The sequence below is a fragment of the Gavia stellata genome, chromosome 4 (genome assembly GCF_030936135.1).
Source record: "Gavia stellata isolate bGavSte3 chromosome 4, bGavSte3.hap2, whole genome shotgun sequence".
NCBI classification, from domain to species: Eukaryota; Metazoa; Chordata; class Aves; order Gaviiformes; family Gaviidae; genus Gavia; species Gavia stellata.
This window is the reverse complement of record NC_082597.1, coordinates 44,971,015-44,993,031: the sequence shown is the minus strand read 5'-3', so window position 1 is coordinate 44,993,031 and position 22,017 is coordinate 44,971,015. Positions and strand designations below refer to the sequence as shown.

The window sequence follows — 22,017 nt, the reverse complement described above, 5'->3', positions numbered from 1 at the left end:
AGCTGCCACTAGCCTACAACCTTTTATTAATTTTTATTTTTTAAACAAATGCCACATTCTTTTTTTTTTAATTTCTTAAAATATGGTTTTTATAGTAAAGTGGCAATTTTAGAGCAAGGCCTTTAACTTTAATGCTATATCCTTGAAGTTATATTGAATAGACACATGTTTGAGCTTGAGAGATTCCATTTGTACTAAGCATGTTCTCAAACAGGGTTGCAGGCACTGAAAACAAGAGGGCTTCAGATTCCCCTGTTAGGCCCTGAAGAAAAGGAATAACAGGTTGAATAGATAGCTGAGAGGGAATAAGGGGAGAGGGAGAAAAACAGAAGCTAATGAAACAAAGGGGAGAGGGAAAATAAGGGAGTATGCATGTGAAAAGGGAGAGTGAAAGGGAGGTAAGTGATATAGAGGTCAACAGTACAGAAGGGGCAAAAGATGAATGTTGGAAAGGGATGGCAGTAGATATAAGGGGATCAAGAACTACAAAGAGAGGAACAACAAAAGCAGAAGAGAAAAGAGAGAGAGGCTAGAGCATAGGTACAAAATAGTGTGTAAGCACTAGATCATTATGCCCCTTCTGAATCTGGGACTGAATCCAGGGCTCCAGTGTCTCTAAATTGTTCTGCTGTCATCTATGAACACTCCCCACTCACACATATGGCCCACTTCACTGCCAGAAAGAGATGCTTTTACAGTGATGTAACTAATACACATTAGCTCTCTCCCTGCAGACTCTGGGTGGAGAGAGGGCAAAGCAGCTTTTTTACTGCTGTAGCTAGGAGGGATTAACCACAGGCAGAGATACAGCATCAATCTCACCTAAATACCAACAGGTAAAAGCTATATATGCCTCATTTCCACCAACATTTTACAGCAAAATAGTAACCCATGCAGAAATACTTTTTGCTTCTGAGGCTCTTCCACTTATAACAGCCTTTTATTGCTACTGGTTATTGAGTACCTTTAAGCACTGCGGATCTGACAGTTCAAATCCTGTAGGTGCTCTAAGCTTGGGTTAATCAGGTTCTAAATAAAGTAATGGTTGTTATGATTTGTTTTGGTTTTTTAATTAGAAAATTACATTCAATAAACTATAATAAAGCAACAATGATGCTAAACTAAGAACTCAAAAATTAGCAAATCCCATCATTAAAACATGTCTGTGCAGACAATTTTCGTTTTTTCTGTGTCTGTACTATGATACAATCTTTAATTATAGAGTTATATACTTTCACTTTCCAGGGATGCCTGCTTGTTTTAAGGAATGGATCCTTATCTTCATTTTTCCCCCCCTTACTCCTTATTTAACGTTTGCCTCCAGGGCTCTATTTAATGTATATAATTCAGCTTGAAAGCAAACTCCTTCACTGAGCTCTACATCAAAAACTTAGATTCTATGTCAGACGCAGAGAAAGACATCATTGTCTAAAAAAAGGAATTATTCAAACTTTGGGCTCCTACGTTCAAAATTAAGACCAAAAAGCCCTACCTGAGAAAGCACTTAATCCTGAGCTGAACGTTTGCTAGGGGTCTATAGTTCACAGAATTACTAAGGTTGGAAAGGACCTATAAGATCATCAAGTCCAACCATCAACCCAACACCACCATGCCCATTAAACCATGTCCCACAATGCCACGTCCCCACGTTCCTTGAACACCTCCAGGGATGGTGACTCCAACACTTCCCTGGGCAGCCTGTTCCAGTGTTTCACCACTCTCTCAGTAAAGAAATTTTTCCTAATATCCAGCCTGAATCTCCCCTGGCACAACTTGAGGCCATTTCCTCTTGTCCTGTCGCTAGTCACTTGGGAGGAGAGACCGACACCCACCTCTCTGCAACCCCCTTTCAGGTAATTGTAGAGAGTGATGAGGTCTCCCCTCAGCCTCCTCTTCTCCAGACTGGACAACCCCAGCTCTCTCAACTGCTCCTCATAAGGCTTGTGCTCCAGACCCCTCACCAGCTTCATTGCCCTTCTCTGGACACGCTCCAGCACCTCAATGTCCTTCTTGTTGTGAGGGGCCCAAAACTGAACACAGTATTCGAGGTGTGGCCTGTTCGAGGTGCAGTTCTGTCCTACACGCTCAGAGCTGCCCTGTCTAAGCATGTAGAGCACATCAGCACCCAAAATCCAGAAACCAGACTGACTAACAGCGTAAGTCTCCTAAAAGATTTGATCTGGTAGATATGCACAGATATCCTTAATATGCAACTATGGCACAGAGTTCAGCATGTTATATCGGACATGTACATTCAGGGACACAAATGGGGGCAGAAAGTCTAGGGGTGTTTGCCTTGCAAGCAGAGCACTTGACCAGCCTTGGGAGACTTATGTTGAATTCACTTTTCCACAGGATTCATACCCACATCTTCTAGGAGTTTGCCTGAGTGGCTATGTAACGACCTAGGCACCTAGATCTGTATTCCTACTGTTAGGTCACACTATGCTGCAAATAACTCAAAGGCTAGAAAGGATAAGACTGTAGGCTATGAATTCCTGCCTTCAGTAGCTAAGAAAGTCTGGATCATGACACCAGAATTATTTATTGTTTTCATGTTGTGGAAACAGCATTATTGGAATGTCTTTAAAACTCAGCCAGAGAAAGAGGGTGGGGTGAGGAAGGTGGCTTTTAAAAGCATTGACAACTCATCTGTGGGAATTCCACATTCTGTACCTATCAGATAAGGCAGAGAAGAAAATTTAATCTAGCAAAGAAATCCATATAAAAAAAATGAACACCTTATTTTTTCCTTTGAGAATGCTGTTTTCTAGAATCACCTCTGTTTCCTGCACATGTACTTTAACTCTATACTGGGTAATGATTCCATTTGGTTGTCGTGGTTTCCTCCAAACAATTTTTATATACGTGGCTTCCACTTCTGCTAGATGTAAATCTGATACAGCACCTGGGACTAAATATTTAAGAAGAAAACTTGATTTAATTAAACATCTCTGATTATTACAAGCTTTTTCAGCACTGTGTGCAAAGTACAATAGGCATTTAATCAAATTTCACGTCCTTACCTTTTGAGTTGCGCCTGTGCAGGTAGAGAGTTACTTCACATGTTTTTTTAGCAAACAAGTTACAGTTCTAAAAACAGTCACACAGTTTTTTGACGTACATGACATATATATGAACATGGTCAAATCCTAAGATGGTATAAATAAGGATAGCTCTACTGAAGTCAGTGCACTGGAAGCAAGAAAACCTTTGCTAGCTTACTATATGAAACCTCAAGTATATTGAAAATGAAACCTTAATTCTAAATTCATCAAAACCATACAAGAATGAAGTAAAAAAGCTGAAAAAAAATAACATGATACATCTTGTTTATTTCACTTTTATAACAGATTTTGGTTCAATTTCTCCTTTAACTGCACAGTAATAATGATACTGTACTTTACATAGGATTTCCAGAGATCAGAAAGGCTAATATATATCAAAAAAGTTCAATAGAATGATATTCAGATTTGATATAAAAAATATTTTTTTCCTAATATACCACAGAAAAAGACAAACTTGAAATGACTGGCATAATGAAGGTTTGTAGATTTGGTGTTAAACTGAGACATTCTATGTCACTCTAAAAAAAACCAAAAACCCATCATCAAAATCCCCTTCGGTTTCTGATGGTGAGTTTAGACAGCAGATGAGCACCGCTGTACTAAGGCAGGCCATCTCTGGAAACTGTCTCAGAGAGCTGACAAAAGCAGATCCTTTGGATACTTCAGGAAAGAATACGACAAATAAGGATAGGTGTTCCTCCTGCTGTTACACTTTGACAGCAAGCATTGCAGCAATCACTGATTGAGAGGTTTTCTAAATTTGTGCTGTGTGGCATAAACACAACACAAAAATAAACACCTTGGAACTGCCTGCCTATTACACACTGATTCTCAAATTTTTCTGGTCGCATTCTCAGCTGCAGACCAATAATCCTTCAGTCTCACACACATATAAGATAAAACTGCATTTCTACAGAGCAAAGGACTCGCACCTGGTGAGCAGCCTGTTGGGAGCCAGAATTCACAAACAGCAGAGTAGATGGCTCAGAGGCAGAACTAACCGCTTAATTGTCCCAGGGCAAGATGTCGATGTTGGGTCTGCCTCAGAGCTATGGACCCTGGTAAAGGTGGCTCCATTAGAAACTGGTATGGAGCCTTGGATTTGGTGAAAATTAGTCAAACAAGATGTTTAATAAGAAACACTGGGGTTGAACAAACCAATCGTGGGGAATCCTGCACTGTTCTTTCTCTTCTGCTTGCTGCCATCTAACGGATAAGGGGGGGACCTGCAACTTAATTACCATACTTATTAACTACTTTCATTCAGGCGGAAACTACATTTCTTTCACAACCTCTGAAGGCTTCTGATAGCAAGTAAATTTAGTGACAGTGTATGAACTCGAAAAAAACGGAGAAATAAACCTACATAATAAATTTTCAGCTAATTTCTTTCATTAGCTTATTATCCCTCTCTTGTAAGACTCTTATAACACACCCATTCTTTCCTTTGCAAAGTACCTAAAAGGCTTTGAAGGGAAAACTGAAACCAGTTATCATGTACAGCCCATTTAATTCACTTCTTTATGCTTACTTACTATCTGCAGGAGTGAAAACTGTAAGGTTAGTCTTTGGCCCCACCCCAGCACTTGTCTCAGCACCGACGTACACGTCGTATGTTGTAAACGGCACAAGGTTACTAAATGCAAACTTATGATCTTTTGTGCTGTTATCCAGAATATGACCTGGAATGAAAAATGAAGAGATTCTAGCTCAGAAATAAAAACAATCCATTATTTGCTAATACTAAATATAGCTACTTTTCAGGATGATGAACAATGAAAAGCCAAATTTATTAGTGAAAAAGCTAGTTTGGCATCAACCTCATTGGAAATAATACTGAATGCCTGAAAAAATCCCCCAAAACTATCTCAAGAAGATATGAATTTTAACAGGTGGGGATTTTTTGTTTATAAATTAATTTCTATTGCTTTTCCTGTGTGGTCCCATAAAAAACATTAGTATAGAGTTCATTTACGTCTTACTTAACTATATACAGTTATATAACTTCTTTAAACTTAAGTGTCTGAGTTAAAAAAAATTATAAAAACACCAAAACAGACTCATACAGTTGATTGTATACTATGCAGGGATGAAAACCCTCCAGAAATCTTTAACAGAAAGAGAAAAGAGTAAAGGTACAGAATGATTTGGATATATAAGCATCCTAATTCAGCTGTGAGCTTAGCTTGTCACCCCTCTAAAAGAGTGAGGAAAGCTGGTTTCCTTTATTAAGAATATCTAATATGAATTTCATTGTGTACTCTCCCTCGTGATGGGCAGACTTCTCCCTTAAAAGTGATCTAAAAACTATTAGAAAGTCTAATAGTGAAAAGGATACATAGCACTGCTTTCAAATATTTATTCTTGACTGGCAGGGACACTAAGAATGCAAGTTTAAGGAAATAATCATAAAAATTAAAAAGGAATAAAAACATCAATTCAGACTTACCAGATGGTCCATACAGCTCAACTCTGTAACTAAACTTTCCTGTTACTATGGTTGGTGGGTCCCAAATCACCAAGAAAGACTTTGCTGTAATGTTGCTCTTGGCAAAATTTTGTGGTGGATCTTCTGGAACTTAAACAATATTGGAAAAAGTCTTTGAACATAAAATAATTTAGGTTAGGATTTCCAAGAAGCACATAGCAGACAATTCATATGAAACATAAACATTAAATATTCTGAAGGGAAGCTACATTAAAAGCACATCTCATTAAAAAGACTTATTTTTATTTAATTTCTTTTTTAAGGTAATGCTCGCAAAAGATATCAAGAGAGCTGGTAGTATGCAAATAATCCTTAGAAGACAAATGTGGAAGAGATTCTACCAAGTTTAGCATGGACTTCATAATGATATTGTATTGGGTTTGCATGGCAAGGTTTTGGTAGCAGGGGGTCTACAGGGGTGGCTTCTGTGAGAAGCTGCTAGAAACTTCCCCTATGTCCGATAGAGCCAATGCCAGCCGGCTCCAAGACAGACCCACCGCTGGCCAAGGCCAAGCCAATCAGCAATGGTGGCAGCACCTCTGGGATAACATATTTAAGGGGGAAAACAACTGTGCAACAGCAGCCAGAGAGGAGAGGAGTGAGAATATGTGAGAGAAACAACTCTGCAGACACCAAGGTCAGTGAAGGAGGAGGGGGAGGAGGTGCTCCAGGCGCCACAGCAGAGATTCCCCTGCGGCCCGTGGTGAAGACCATGGTGAGGCAGGCTGTCACCCCACAGCCCATGGAGGTCCACAGTGGAGCAGATATCCACCTGCAGCCCATGGAGGACCCCATGCAGGAGCAGGTGGATGCCCAAAGGAGGCTGTGACCCTGTGGGAAGCCCATGCTGGAGCAGGCTCCTGGAAGGACCTGTGGACCTGTGGTGAGAAGAGCCCATGCTGGAGCAGGTTTTCTGGCAGGACTTGTGACCGCACGGGGCACCCACACTGGAGCAGTCTGTTCCTGAAGGACTGCACCCCGTGGAAAGGACCCACACTGGAGCAGTTTGTGAAGAACTGCAGCCCATGGGAAGGACCCACGTTGGAGAAGTTCGTGGAAGACTGTCTCCCAAGGGAGGGACTCCACGCTGGAGCCGGGGAAGAGTGTGAGGAGGAAGGAGCGGCAGAAACAATGTGTGATAAACTGACTGCAACCCCCATTCCCCATCCCTCTGTGCCGCTCGGGGGGAGGATGTAGAAAAAATCAGGGGTGAAGTTGAGCCCAGGAAGAAGGGAGGGGTGGGGGGAAGGTGTTTTTAAGATTTTATTTTATTTCTCATTATCCTACTCTGATTTTGATTGGCAATAAATTAAACTAATTTCCCCAAGTCAAGTCTGTTTTGCCCGTGATGGTAATGGTGAGGGATCTTCCTGTCCTTATCTCAACCCATGAGCCTTTCGTTATATTTTCTTTCCCCTGTCCAGCTGAGAAAGGGGAGTGATAGAGCGGCTTTGGTGGGCACCTGGCATCTAGCCAGGGTCAACCCACCACAGATACAGATTACATACAGAAGTTGCTCAAATACGATTGTGATGCTCAGCAATACAGAGCTCACATTGGGTACATTTTTCTTCCTTGAACAGGTTCTTTTTTCATATAGACAATAGTTCACATTGAAGATTTCTGACAGCACTAATGATATATATTACTATCCAAAAAGATAAACCTGGAAACAATTAAGCTTGCAAAAACATTGCATACTTGAGTAATTTTCTATTTTCATGAAACATAAAATTAATGAATCCCATAAATTAAATGAACATAAGTTAAAAAAAATTTAACTTAAATCAAATGAATCCCATACTCAAGTGATTATGGAATGCAATCCCTGTCCTTTCTAAAGCATACCTTACTGTATTGATAAGTTAATGAGAGATTACTATTGAGATGAAAATCTGAATCCAAAGACAACTGAAGGAGGTGGAATTTTTTACATCCATATAGAGTAAAAACAAACCTGATTTTCAAAAACGCTGCATACCCAAGTAAACTGTTTGATATAGATTTCTACGCAAATCAGGTCTTAATATGTCATGTGTGAGATTTAAGCCAATACGGAGACATAGACTGATCTTGTAAACAAATATGCCCGTTAACTAACATACTACTCTTAAAAAGTATTATCACCTTTTGTAAAAACTACTGTACAAATGAATGAAATGAAAAATCCTGTCATTTCTAAAAGATATATAATGGATTGGTCAGTAGTGACTACTTAATCATTCTTAGTTACGCAAATTTCATCAGCTACAATTGCACAGAATTCTGAAGTATCATCTTAAGGGTCCACTTTTTTTCTTTCCCAAGGTTTAAATTTTTTTCTCATTGTAGAAGTATCCTCCCCTTGACAGCCATCCCAGCAAAGGAAATATTTGCATGCTGAGTTTTCAAAAAAATATTTATAATGAAGCATTTTAAAGTACTTCAAAGAAGAAGCCTCTCTTTCAAAAATCAAAGCAAGAAAAATATCAGGAACACAGGAGAGCTTCAGCATCACTCAGAAAATTCTGGTTGGAAGGGACAGAAATAATTTTCAGCATTTTAAAATGGAACATAAATGAGCTATACAGTAGGGACATATATCACCTTCGTCTATGTGGCAAAATGGGCATGACAACAACTCCGTGTCATGCTCCTGTGTCAGCAGAAAAGTGATAGTTGAAATAAATGTGCTCTCCATCCTCTCACGTGCTATCACAAACTATAATCCATCAATTTCTATCCCTCAAGCCTCATCTCAGACACTCCAGTGGAGGATTGAAATGTGAGGGTTTGGCCATATGAGAAACTGGTAACTTGGAGTGGTTGGCTAGTGTGACACTAAAGAGATTCTTGTAAGAATGAAGACATTTGGAAAAGGGAAGTGGATTTCAGTAATTACAGAGAGACTGGATGATGGTGCTTGATACTGGAGGGGGGACTTGTTACAAGAACTGCAAAGCAACACTCCTAAATCATTATTTTACTACATAGGCTATATAGATAAATACAAACTTTAGCATGTAAAAACATCTTTCCCACTGAAGCGAATGAAAGGTAAGAAAATAAAAATAATGAGGCAAAACATCTATTAACTCATGCCTTCCTAATAAATCACCAACCAACTTTATGGTTAGCCTCTGAACAGGTTCCTTGGCATGTAGGACTCACAGGGGAGCACTTTAAGAAGCACCTGAATGCTCATAAGGTGAAGATCTAATAGAGATGGACCCAGAAACCTGGGTGTGCCAGTGTGCTGCTAAGAGGAAGGACTTGCTGAGGCTTAGGCCATGAGGGCTGACTGTGGGTGTGCCGGTGGCTCTGGGCACACCACACATGCACCTACACCAACCAGTAAGACAATCTCCCTTTTCTCAGACCATGATTTAATGAATGAACCCTGACTGTACAGGCACAGGCAAGGATTGAAGATCTTGTCTTTCAAACAGCTGACATCTTCCTATCTATTTGGCAGAACTAAACCCCATTGCATAAGCTTTTCATCACTGTCCAGGGTTTTCTTATTACCAGTGCACCTATCCTAGGATGTTAACAGGGTGAAAACTAAACTGGAAATTAGCTCTGAGATCGTTAGAACAGAAACTATCCAAAACTTCATTAACCCTAGACAGAACAGCAAGCTAAGGATATTTAAATCTAGCAAAGCGATTCAAATGAACAGTGCTAGGAGGGAATTAAATTTCTTTTCATCTGAACAGTGCTATGAATTCTGGATGTATGAAAGGGGAACCCAGTAACATCAAACTGTGTCAGGCAAAAGAATGATGTCCTAGCAAACAGAAAGCCAAAATAACATTCCTCTAGAACACGTTTTTGATAGGTGTTCTCTATTAATATCGTTATTATTGCTATTAATATTGCTCTATGCATAATGTTGCCCACTACTTAAGCCATTAAAAAACTCCTGCTCCTGGACAACCTTTTTTGTTTCCAATTCTAATTTCTCAGTGCATTGCAGGTAGTCCAAAATCAACTTTCCTAGTGTTTAAAGATTTCTGCAGTACTGAACAACTTTCTGCAATAGGTCCAGATTGAGGAACCATGAGACAGGGGTTTTCTTTATACTGCTTATTTTTCCACAAAGGCAAGGAAGCTTTAAGTGCATTGCTATGTACACAATACACATACTTTTTGAATACCATGCCTGACACCTTTTCTTTTAATCTGTATTTTTAATTCTCCTTCCATTGTGCCATCAATTGCAGTTCTTAAAATTTGATCAGTCCTGAGCATACTTTGGTATCTTTGCTTTTAATAATAACTGAACTCTCACTCATTATACATTATTAGATACATTAATAGTTATATATACTTTTGGTTGATTCCATCAGGTAAAATTAAGTAATCATAGAAATACAAGAGCGTGATACAGATGAAGACAGATTCAGACTGAAGTATCTTGCAACATAACTTCAAACTGGTATTTTGAAGTTTTCATATAAATCTGAGAAATTTATTTCCATTTGAAAGCAATATATACCTGATTCTGGTGTCCGGACAATTGCACTGTCAATGTAACCTGCTTCAGTGGTAACTGCAGAGACTTCAAAAAGATAGGTAGTATATGGTCTGAGGTTAGTTATAACAAAACTAATTGGTTCATTCCAAACAGAGCTCATTTGACTCGGTGCCTCTGTACTTGGTATAACTGTAGTCCGCGAAGGCATTGTGGATTTACCAAAAGTAGTTGAAGGAGTGGTAGTACTCCACAAAAATGATTCACTGTTATCCTACAAAGACAAAATATGAAACATGATAAGCTGCATCTATAACCTATAGTTGTAAATATATGTAGATCAAAAAAGGACAACCACCTTTGAAATAAAATTGCCCAAAATTGGTTCTCCTTTTTACACTTCTTTCTCCAAATTTAGGTTATCATTTCATTAGATGACATTGCTAGTACATCCTGTTAGTGACAGTATTATAGTTTCCTGCCTTATCCCAAAAGTTCTCAAATCTGACTGAACAGAAGCAACTCACTAGGATTCATTTAATTATTTCCAGATTCCATTTTCAGCATTCAGTCTCTCTCTTAAAAAAAAAAAAAAGTTAGGTTCTTCTATATCACATGTACGTTATGTATACATACATACATATATAATGGATAAGACCAGACAGGGGTTTCCTAATCCATACTGTCAGGAGACACCTCTGAAAAACTGCTAGACATTACAATAACCAATGCTTATGATCCAGTAGGTGGTAGTCTCTCTTCTCAGTGCTGAATTAAATCAGCCTGATGTTGGAAACCTTCACAATGCCTAAGATGATCTTCCAAATAAAATCTGAAATCAAAGTCCTGATAATTTTAATAATTTAAAACTGCACTTTTCATTAAAGTACTAAGCCTAGCATCCTGGGGGGAAAAAAAAAAAAAAAGAAAAAAAAAAGTAAAAAAAGTCAGGCAACTTGACATCCAAGTAATCATAACACTCTGCTCAGAATAAAGAGGAAAAGGAGAATAAACACTTGAAAAGAGAAATTTCTTCAAGAAATTCTGAAAGGTATACATTGGTTACAGATCTGAATTCAATGAATAGTCAAAATTCAGAAATTTTCAGTGAATGCTTATTTTACGAACAACTCAGACTACATACATTTTTTTAAAAAAATCACTCTGCTAATAGTGGGTCTTTTTATTTTGATATGAAAAGTATTTAAATAATGTTGAAATGTGATACACAGAATAAAGCATACATTTAAAATATAAAAAGCATTATCATACTATATATAAAAATATTAACATTACAGTATGTCTGCACTGACAAAAAAAAATTATTGCCTTTTCTAATTGAATGCTGTAAAAAACAAAAAATGAAAAAATGAAAGCTGAAAAAAAGTCAGAATTATCTATCTCATCATTTTCTGTTAAAAGGACACCAAATTTACCTTCCTTAACATTTTCACTTTGATTAAACTGAGCTTTTCAAGGAAAAGTATTCCATTTAAACTATTTCGGACAGAAAGGTTTTTCTTCAACAGTTATACCCTGCCCTGGGCCTAAGTTTGCAAAGTATTTGGGATTATTCTGAAGAGCAAGCCTCCAACTTTTTTGTCTCAAAATTCAAATGTAAAACTATATTCTGTGGCTTAAGTCTATTTCTATTTTAAAAGGTTTATAGCACTTACATTACATTCTGGTAACCTCCCAGACAGAAGGTCCTCTACTTTAACCAAGACATCTTTCACTACAATTCCACTTCTTGCATGTTTCACACTAATCTTGAAACTAGTTATCTTTCCATTTGGTTGCCGAGGGAGAAACCAGATCAGATTTACAGCTGAATAATTTAAGGCTTCAACTGTGAGATTCACTACTTTACCTGGAGCTTGAAAACAAAACAAAAAAAAGCAGTGAGATATACTTTTCTTCTCAGCACTGGAAAAAACTAAATCCCATTTTTTTTTGTAATGCCATTTCTAGCTTCCAAAGCCTGAAGCAAATAAATAACAACCATTCACAAACACATGTAAATAGCTGATATGCAACCAGCTCTTTTCCAAACTAGTTTAAGTGAGAAATAAAATTATTTCAGTCTCATAATAATATAGTAATTGGTTTGGTCAACTTAAAAATAGTCTTCCTAGAAGCAACTAATCTACTATGTCAGAAGTAGCAAACTTTTGCCCACTTTAGTTTGTTTAACAGCACATGACAGCACTGGGTGTTTTATTTCACTTCATCTGTGTCATCTTTTCAGTTGGATATAGATTTTTGGTAGCTTTAAATAGCTCAATTTAATTTGAATATTCACTATTACTACAGAAATTATGTTCTTTGCATCAGTGACAGTTTCCAGGTCCTTTTGTCAGAGCATCTGTATTAATCACAGCACAAAGGAATGGGATGTAGCATCTAAATGAGATTTTACAAGCTATATGAACTTCCCTGATAATTAGAGCACTGTGGCTCTCTCACGGGCAGAAGAAGTTCCTGTGATAGCCAGCCTTAGTACTAAGGAGAAAAGGGTTATGCTACCTTAAAAATATACACATATGCAAGTGTCCACAATTACAGATCTTCCACAGGTGAATTGAGACAGATCCTCCAAGCCTCATATTCTGTTCTTGCGTAGGCCCTGCTGAATCTTTTGCAGATCTTTCACTTCATTCCCCCTCCTCCGAGACTACAGCCTTTATATTTAAATAATGTCATCTTCTGTCTAACTTTCCTACTTTAAACCGTACTTCTTCATGTTGATCAAGATGTTCAGGTTTCTTTAACCATCAAAGCAAGAGTTAAAAAATATAGTCGAGAAGGTAAAAGTATAAATGTAGTACCAGTGACACAGAAGTCTCACCTAGAATTTGAAGAAACCTTCTAATTACATTTATAATACGGGATTTTAGCTTTAACAAAATGTGAGCAGAAATGCATCAAAAAGTAAAAAGCTAATGTTCTCATATGGAGAAACACTGACTGATGCCACTGTCAAACATGAGTAAATAAAGCTCACGGAAATTAGGTTTTCTACCAACAATAACATACAAAGAAGAGTTAAAAACAATTATTTTGCATAGCTCCACCTGGCAAGTTTAGTCCCCCTTCTTATATTTCGTTTCATAACTCATTGCCTTATCCCAGAAATCTGATGCAGAGTGATGATTTCCTGCCATTAACTGAGATGTGGCACTCTGCGGTTTGTACAGCTACAGAAACAAACCAGTAGTCCTAAACACAGGGGGATGGTCACTGCCATTGCAGCACAAATTCCATTTTCTACTAAGAGTTCTTCACCCCAATGTAACTGGCCTGGTGCCAGCTCTTCAGCTAAGGCTCAACTGCTGCTGGAGTGTCAGCAAGACTACAAACACTAAATTAGTAAAGATTATGCAAATTGAGGCTATAATTACAATTTTTTACTCTTCAAAACCATCAAGTCAAATTTTCATTTCAGCCATGTATTATAATTTTTTTTCTTCAGAATTAAGAAGTAAAAACTTAGTCAAATACATTCTGTGCTGGGCTTTGTACAGAAGGCACTGGACTCCAGCACTAAACAAATATGGCTTGACAAAAGTAGGCAATGCCAGAGCTGATCCCACAATAAATTTTGGCTCCTAGTACTGCTGCAGGCAACAGCAGATGGGTCCACTTGATAGGTAGCTCTGCTCTCCTGTGACCTTGCTTTCTGGAAGCAGCCTACCTAGAAACTGGCATAGGAGAACCCCAACAGAAACAGACTTTGTATATAAGAAACCCTGCTATGTGCACACTGTAAATGCTGTTACTAGCAAATAGGACAAAATGCACCTTTTCCACTGCGTAAGAAAATAAGAATTAGAATTTTGTTCTAAATGCATCAGAACTTCTTCAAGTATAAAATGTGCCATGGATACTTTATTTGAACAAATTAGAGCAGCTTTAATTAAAATAATTAGCAGATTTATTAAAATTACCACTTTCTGCAGTCTGAAAAAGAAAAGGATCACTAAATACTCCAACACCAGCACTGTTCTCAGCAGCAACCTACAGAAAAAAAAAAAAAAGCCACATTAGAGAATATATAGGATTTATAGTTTCAGAGACTATGGAAAGTCTTAAGGATACACAGAGATTCACCTTCTAGCTTTTAAACTATAAATATACAAAGGAACATGCCTTTTATAGCTGTATTGTTAATTTATACCCAATACTTAAATGTGAAAAAGTAAAATGGAAAAATTATTAAACCATTTAAGAAACTGAGAAAACGACATGTGAATATCCACACTTCAAAACTGATGAGTCCCTATTTTATGCTGAAGTCAACAGCAAGAACAACATCAGTAACACTCCTTTTCCTTACCACAATTCACTTAAACCAGCTTCCCCATTCCTATTTTACTGATACTATAACTTAAAAGATTAAAAAGGAAAATAGGTTGTCTTTTATGTCTTGAACTCCTGAAGGACAGCAAAAGCAGGTCAACCTCCCTCAGAGCAGAAACTCAAGGAAAGCATGTCTTTTGGTAGAAAGACAACAGGTCAGGGAGCTGTGGATGCACTTTATGGTGGATGTGCCTCAATGCTCACAATCATAGCAGAGTCTTCCCACAGAAGGGCAGTACATTGAGACTTTGGTAGAATTTATGGAGATAAACACAACAGTGATGCTATTTGATCTGCAATATAGGACTTACTGACAATCCGACTCAGTGATAAGCCATGGCATGCAATACTTACAAAGAGGAATGAAGTCTGACTCCTTATTTTGAAAAGATGTGACAGAGACAACAAAAGATAAAACATGAGCAAAATTCCAACCGTGATGGTGAGAGGTGTGTGAAAGAAGCAGCAAAGCGAAAAGCTGTCCAGCTGGCAGAGCCGTTCCCTCCTGCCAGTGTCAGGGAACAAAGATAGGGCAGTAGTGCTGAGGGAGCTGACAGTGCAGAGTGTGGGGAAAGCGAGGGGAGAAGGGGCAGATGTGCAAAATTATATGTGAATCATAGCAGAAGTGACAGACAACATGCAGGGGATAACGAAGGGCAAAGGGAGTGGAAGAAGCCAGCAGGTCAGAAAGGAAAACTGTTCTAATGACTTCTCAGGACTAAACTGTGCGTCTTTCAGAAGACTGTAAAGCTATTTATGTAGGGGTTGTTGATGTGCTAGAAACCAGGTAAATACCCGAGATCAGTCACACAGGAATTAGGGCTTGTCCTCCCAAAAACGTGGCAGGACCAATAGCCCAACTAAAGTGCATCTATACCAATGCACGCAGCATGGGCAACAAACAGGAGGAGCTGGAAGCCATTGTCCAGCAGGAAAACTGTGCTATAGTGCCCATCACGGAAACATGGTAGGATGACTTTCACAACTGGAGTGCTCCACTGGATGGCTACAAACTCTTCAGAAGGGACAGGCAAAGAAGGAGAGGTGGTGGGGTAGCCCTGTATGTCAAGGAGTGTTTTGATTGTCTAGAGGTTAATGATGGTGACAATAGGGTTGAGTGTCTGTGGGTAAGAAACAGAGGGAAAGCCAACAAGGCAGATATCATGGTGGGAGTCTGTTATAGACCACCCAAACCAGGATGAGGAGGCAGATGAAATATTCTATAAGCAGCTGGGAGAAGTTTCACGATCACTAGCCCTTGTTCTCGTGGGGGACTTCAACTTACCAGATGTCTGCTGGAAATACAATACAGCAGAGAGGAAACAGTCTAGGAAGTACCTGGAATGTGTGGAAGATAACCTCCTGACACAGCTGGTGAGTGAGCCAACTAGGGAAGGCGCCCCGCTGGACCTGTTGTTTGTGAACAGACAAGGCCTGTCAGCCTGACCTCGGTGCTGGGGAAGATTATGGAGCAGATCATCTTGAGTGCCATCACACAGCACATACGGGACAACCAGGCGATCAGGCCCAGTCAGCATGGGTTTATGAAAGGCAGGTCCTGCCTGACTAACCTGATCTCCTTTTATGACAAGGTGACCCACTTAGTGGATGAGGGGAAGGCTGTGGATATAGTCTACTTAGACTTCAATAAAGCCTTTGACACCATTTCCCACAGCATTCTCCTGGAGAAAGTGACTGCTCATGGCTTGGACGGGTGTACTCTTTGCTGGGTAAAAAACTGGCTGGATGGCCGGGCCCAAAGGGTTTTGGTGAATGGAGTTAAATCCAGTTGGCGGCCGGTCACAAGCGGTGTTCCTCAGGACTCAGTACTGGGACTGGTCTTGTTTAATATCTTTATCACTGAGCTGAACGAGGGGATCGAGTGCTCCCTCAGTAAGTTTGCAGACAACACCAAGTTGGGTGGGAGTGTTGATCTGCTCGAGGGTCGGAAGGCTCTGCAGAGGGATCTGGACAGGCTGGATCGATGGGCCCAGGCCAATTGTATGAGGTTCAATAAGGCCAAGTGCCGGGTCCTGCACTTTGGTCACAACAACCCCAGGCAACGCTACAGGCTTGGGGATGAGTGGCTGGAAAGCTCCCCCGCAGAAAAGGACCTGGGGGTGTTGGTCAACAGCCGGCTGAAGATGAGCCAGCAGTGTGCCCAGGTGGTCAAGAAGGCCAACGGCATCCTGGCCTGGATCAGAAATGGTGTGGCCAGCAGGAGCAGGGAGGTGATCGTGCCTGGTGAGGCCGCACCTCAAATCCTGTGTTCAGTTTTGGGCCCCTCACTACAAGAAAGATATTGAGGTGCTGGAGCGTGTCCAGAGAAGGGCGACGAAGCTGGTGAGGGGTCTGGAGCACAAGTCTTATGAGGAGCGGCTGAGGGAGCTGGGGTTGTTTAGCCTGGAGAAGAGGAGGCTGAGGGGAGACCTTATCACTCTCTACAACTACCTGAAAGGAGGTTGCAGAGAGGTGGGTGTTGGTCTCTTCTCCCAAGTGACAAGTGACAGGACAAGAGGAAATGGCCTCAAGTTGCACCAGGGGAGGCTTAGACTGGATATTAGGAAAAATTTCTTTACTGAGAGAGTGGTGAAGCATTGGAACAGGCTGACCAGGGAGGTGGCTGAGTCACCATCCCTGAAGGTATTTAAAAGACGTGTGGATGAGGCGCTTAGGGACAGGGTTTAGTGTTGGACTTGGCAGTGTTAGGTTAATGGTTGGACTTGATGATCTTAAAAGTCTTTTCCAACCTAAACGATTCTATGATTCTATGATTTAAACAAAAGCAGTAAGCCACGGCAGACAAACTACAGCAAAGAAATACAAGGTAACATGGGAGACTTAATCTAGGATGTAAAGGGATGCATATGCCTACGACCACTTCCAGTGCAGTGCATGCTCTGCTTGGTGAAGGAGAATCTGTACCACTGGCCAGCTCTTTCTGAAGCCATACAAACACCCCATCTCCATGCACGCACACCTCATGACTCCAGCCAACCCTACTCACTTCTATGTCAGGACTTGAAACGTCCTTAAGCATTGATGAATTCTACAATAATTGCAATAGCTGAGGAAATTACCTGTAGACAATCAGAAAATTCTGACAGCATTAAAATTATGTTATATAAATCTAATGCTATGTCCTCACCTGAAGACTGATTTCTTGTCATCTCATCTCAAAGTAGGTATTGTAAAAAGGGTCCAGAAAGGAAAACTAGCATTAAGATAGACATGGAAACTCCCATTTCATATGTGTAGTTTCAAGAGAACTCAAAGTTACTATGACATAAGTATGCAAAAATTTGCGTGGTAAAGGTGTCAGCTACACACACCGATTAGCTTTGAAGAGAAATCAAAATAAATGTATACACAATGTATTTTTAGCTTCTAGAGATCACTGCCACAAACAGATATTATAGAAAAAAGTTTGGAAACATTTAAAAAGGACAAGTTTACTATGCAGATAACAAAGTACTAGCCAAAGTTCAAGTAGCTGCAGTTCACATTTGGAAGGATTATTAAATTTTATGCTTGGAAGTATAAAATTGCCATTAATTATTTAAGTTTAGGAAAAAATCTTGAGTGCATGTTTTTACAAAATTATCAATGATCAGGTGTCCAAAATAACCCATAGCTCTCCAACATTTAACAAATTATCACTTGTAACTGCTATTTCTTTATTTTTTTTTCATTAGATGTCAAGAAATTAAGACTGGGCTGTTACAAACAGATTGGAAACCCATACTGAAAGCTTATAAGCTTTGTTGAACTGTACTGTCTCAGTATTTACCAGAATGAATTTAACACCAGGACCAAGCCAGGTACCCTAAAACAATAAAGAATCTTCACCTACACAAAAATCAAGAGCTATTTTTAATTGACATAAATTAGCCAAAGAACCACAAGAAATTGCTCAAGAGAAGGAAAACATGTAATGTTTCTTTTTGGCCACATCTGTGAGGTAGAAAAAGTGTTTCCACCTGAGTCGTTATTGATTACGTGAGGTTGCTTGTGGGTCAGATGGTCAGGGTGCCCACCAAAGCAGTAGGTAATGTAACAGCCCTCAGCTTGCCAACAGATTTTTATTCACTTATGAGAAAAGCCGTGTGGTCCCTGCTAGGCAGAGGTTGTTGGGTCACAAGTCACCTTCCTCAGTCAAATTCTACTCTAAGATCAATGTTTCAGGCACCAGCAATGGGAAGGATTGCCTCTCATATAAATCAACAAAAAGAAAATTATTGCTGAGTAAAACAAATTATTTAAAATGTCCCACAGTTTTCCTGGGAAAGATTCATATATGGAACAAAGAATGGAATTTGAAAAACCTTTATTAGTGAATCCCACACAAGTGCTACTGAGGTACTCAGAATTGCAAACTGAATTACCTTAATAACTGAATTTGTCTGAGGAGATTCATCTGCTTAGAGTCTAAGTGATAAGTTAGCAGCTGAACTTCTTTTGTGTGGTGGTTTTTTGGTTTTTTTTTAGCAGATGACTGGAGGCAGGAGATCAAAGGATAAACATTTCTGCAGCTGTGAATATACTGGCTTTTATCAGCATGGTCATCACAACTAGATTCACAGTGAGCATCTTTCCCACAATTGTAGGCATAATAACATTTTTACTTTCTTACACACACCCCCCACCTTTACAAAGAATCACTGCACAGCCCTATTCCTAGTCTGGTCAACTTCAATATTTTTTTATAGCTTTGCACTGTATCAACTTACATGACATGGAATAAAGCAAATCAAACACATCATTTCATTCTTGACATTGAAAAGAAGCACCTCTCCAAGGTTCTTATGAAAGAGTAAGTCAGGCGAAGAACTGCTTGGCAAATATGCCAAGAGGATAGTTAATTTCTGTCCACCTGAAAGCATTTATTGTTGAAGAGTTCAGAGATGGATCAGGAGTCCCTAATCTCAATGTAAACAAACTTCACATATAGAAGTCATGAAAATACATGTACTGATTGTAGCGGTAGATATTCACTGTGAATATCTAGGCAATAAAATCTATGGGAAGGGAATGGAAAAGTATGGCATTTTTTATTTCAGGAGATAACACTAGGTAAAACTCTCAGGCTTAGGGAAACCAGGCTAAGGTATTTACAGGCCACATGTAAACAGATATTCAGGCAAGAAAATTCCTTCTTAAACTAATTAAGTTTAAAATCAAAGAAAGATGTACCTACATGCTTTTCTGGATCTGGCTGAGATGATTTAGAAATCTACATGAAATATCCAAAGCGCACCCGTGATTTGAAAGATTAAATCTCAATGAAGATGAAGAAGGATTTAGATGTTTTTGAAAATTCTACCCTTTTCTTTTTATTTTCCACCACATAATGCCATATGTCAATAAGACTATCAATAGAAGAAACTATGGTTTAGTACAATTTTGGTTGGGAATTATTTAAAGTCAATTTAAAAATCACTACTGTAAACAAATACCTGGCTAATATATTTTTTTATATGGTAACAGTAATTAGCAAAGTTCTTCAGAAAACACTATGTGCACCTACCATAAACTCACACAAAGTACAATAAATCAGAATTCAAAATACTAAAAGACATTCGTAAAGCTTTTACCGTAATTTCATAAGTTGTTCCAGGGTTAAGACTGGTAAGAAGAACTTCCAAACTATCTGGCTTTGTTGTGACCTGTGTATAAGCCGTTTGCATCCACGGGCAGACCTCTTTATATTTAACAATATAGGAGAGAATTCTCCCATTCGGATGCAGTGGCGTATTCCATGACAGCAGAATCCCAGCAGAGCCCACTCTTTCACCTGCAAGGAATACAGGGGGCCCAGGATCTAAAAAAAAAACCAAAACTAATTGTGTTTTTTATATATATATATACACACACACACATATATATACACACACACATACACACACACAAGTACACAGATATAAAACATTTTTTAATTAAGTTTCCAGATAATGGAGATACCTTCACAGCTTCTATAAAGAAATTAAATCATCTGCCAGCATAAAATAGTAAAGCTACTGAAAACTAATGTACTGTTGAATAAAAAGCTTTTTTTCTGGCTAGAGTCCTGTTACAAAAATGATTAAATTAATTCTGGAACACCAGGAACATTCTTCTATAAGCATGTAAAAAATGTAACGCTCAAGATCTTCATGGACAAAACAGAGTTTAATGCCAATTTAATATTTCAGATATTCTAGCATGCTTAATTTCAGCTCCCTTCCCTAAGAGCATTCAAAATCAAACTGCACTCTCTTACAAAACGTGTCTGATATGGCTGCATTTTTCTGAAACATCTTTGAAGTCTACCACTATACATATAAACTGGGGTATCGATATTCCTACATAACACAAGAGCAAATTTTTCAAAAGCTTATAAATTGTTCTCCTTTATGCTTTTTTTCCTTTTTTTTTTTTTTAACTAGCCAAGCTAATGGATGAATACAACTACAATTCACATCCACGGCTGCATCTTAAAAATATCTGATAGAGAAACTCTCACGCTCTCATAGAACACCTCAGATTCAGTGTATTTTGTTATGGTTAAAGAAGATGAAAAATTCTAATGACTGTTCAAAACTGATTATCATTCCTCAGATACTACTGTGCATATAATAAACACAAAAAAGCCTAGTTAAAAAAAATCAACAAAATGTCATCAGTCATTATTAACTCACTTGTCACATTTGTTGTCACTGTTCTACTTGCAGGTGAACTGTATAGTGAAGAAGAAACTGCAGAAACCGTAACATTATATGTTGTTCCAGGAATAGTATTAGAAAAATCAGCCTGAAATAGGATATAAATTTATTTAAGTCTTTTACAAGAATCATGAAAATGAAAAAAAAAAACCAAAACCCAAAAGTTTAAACATTGTATTACTGAAAGTGATCTGTTAATAAGCTTTTAGAAATACAACAGTACTTACAACAGTAACAATGGTAGTTTACACGTTAGCTACAGTATAGTATTTTGCCATCTTATTTAAATACCCTCCATAAGATTTGTATAACATTCAATATTAAATAACAACAAAACTAACTATTAATTTTATCACAGAATCACCTATCAGTGGATCTATAGAGGTTTTTCTGTATCACCATTGTTATCAAAGTACATATGAAGCATTATAAAATTCCTTTTTGAAAGAATAAGCACAAAAGCAGCCTGAAAAACTTAAAAGTTTCTGAGCCTTAAGCTAGCCTGTGTTTTGAAATAAACATAATTAACAACTTTTTAGCAAGCATCTATATAAAATACCTGTATCTTTGCAGTTCCAATAAAAAACAAAAGGAAAACAACCAGAACAACCATTATTTCTGTTAATAGTAGTATATTTTCCAGACAGCAGAATCAGAAAGTGCTCCTATTTCTTTTTGATGGCTTAGGAGTGAAATGTTGCCTGCATTAATGATTTAAGCACAGATCTTCCTGGCAAGTACACAATTAATGAGTCTGTATTACTCAATAGCTCTGCCCTTCCTTTGTTAAACTATTCATGAACCCTTGGATGACTGGTTGTATCCTTCTAGCAGACTTAAAAAAAAGTAAATTCACTACCTGTTGTTAGGTAACAAACTCTGGATGCTGAAATTTGCTCTGACCAATTTCTCATTAGTACGTTCATATTCATATTTGCATTAAAT

General features: G+C 38.5%; 1 protein-coding gene across 1 annotated transcript in view; it reads right to left on the bottom strand.

Moving 5' to 3' along the window:
* PTPRQ (protein tyrosine phosphatase receptor type Q) overlaps positions 1–21,685 on the bottom strand; it is a 108,704-nt gene extending 87,019 nt beyond the window's left edge. The window contains exons 1-9 of the mRNA XM_059816157.1: positions 21,632–21,685; positions 21,049–21,160; positions 19,966–20,192; positions 13,960–14,029; positions 11,689–11,888; positions 10,037–10,286; positions 5,518–5,646; positions 4,604–4,750; positions 2,742–2,914 (exon numbers count right to left, since the gene is read on the bottom strand). Coding sequence (XP_059672140.1) covers positions 2,742–2,914; positions 4,604–4,750; positions 5,518–5,646; positions 10,037–10,286; positions 11,689–11,888; positions 13,960–14,029; positions 19,966–20,192; positions 21,049–21,160; positions 21,632–21,685 — 1,362 coding nt within the window. The remainder of the gene's footprint in view (positions 1–2,741; positions 2,915–4,603; positions 4,751–5,517; positions 5,647–10,036; positions 10,287–11,688; positions 11,889–13,959; positions 14,030–19,965; positions 20,193–21,048; positions 21,161–21,631) is intronic.
* Between the last annotated feature and the right edge of the window lie 332 nt (positions 21,686–22,017).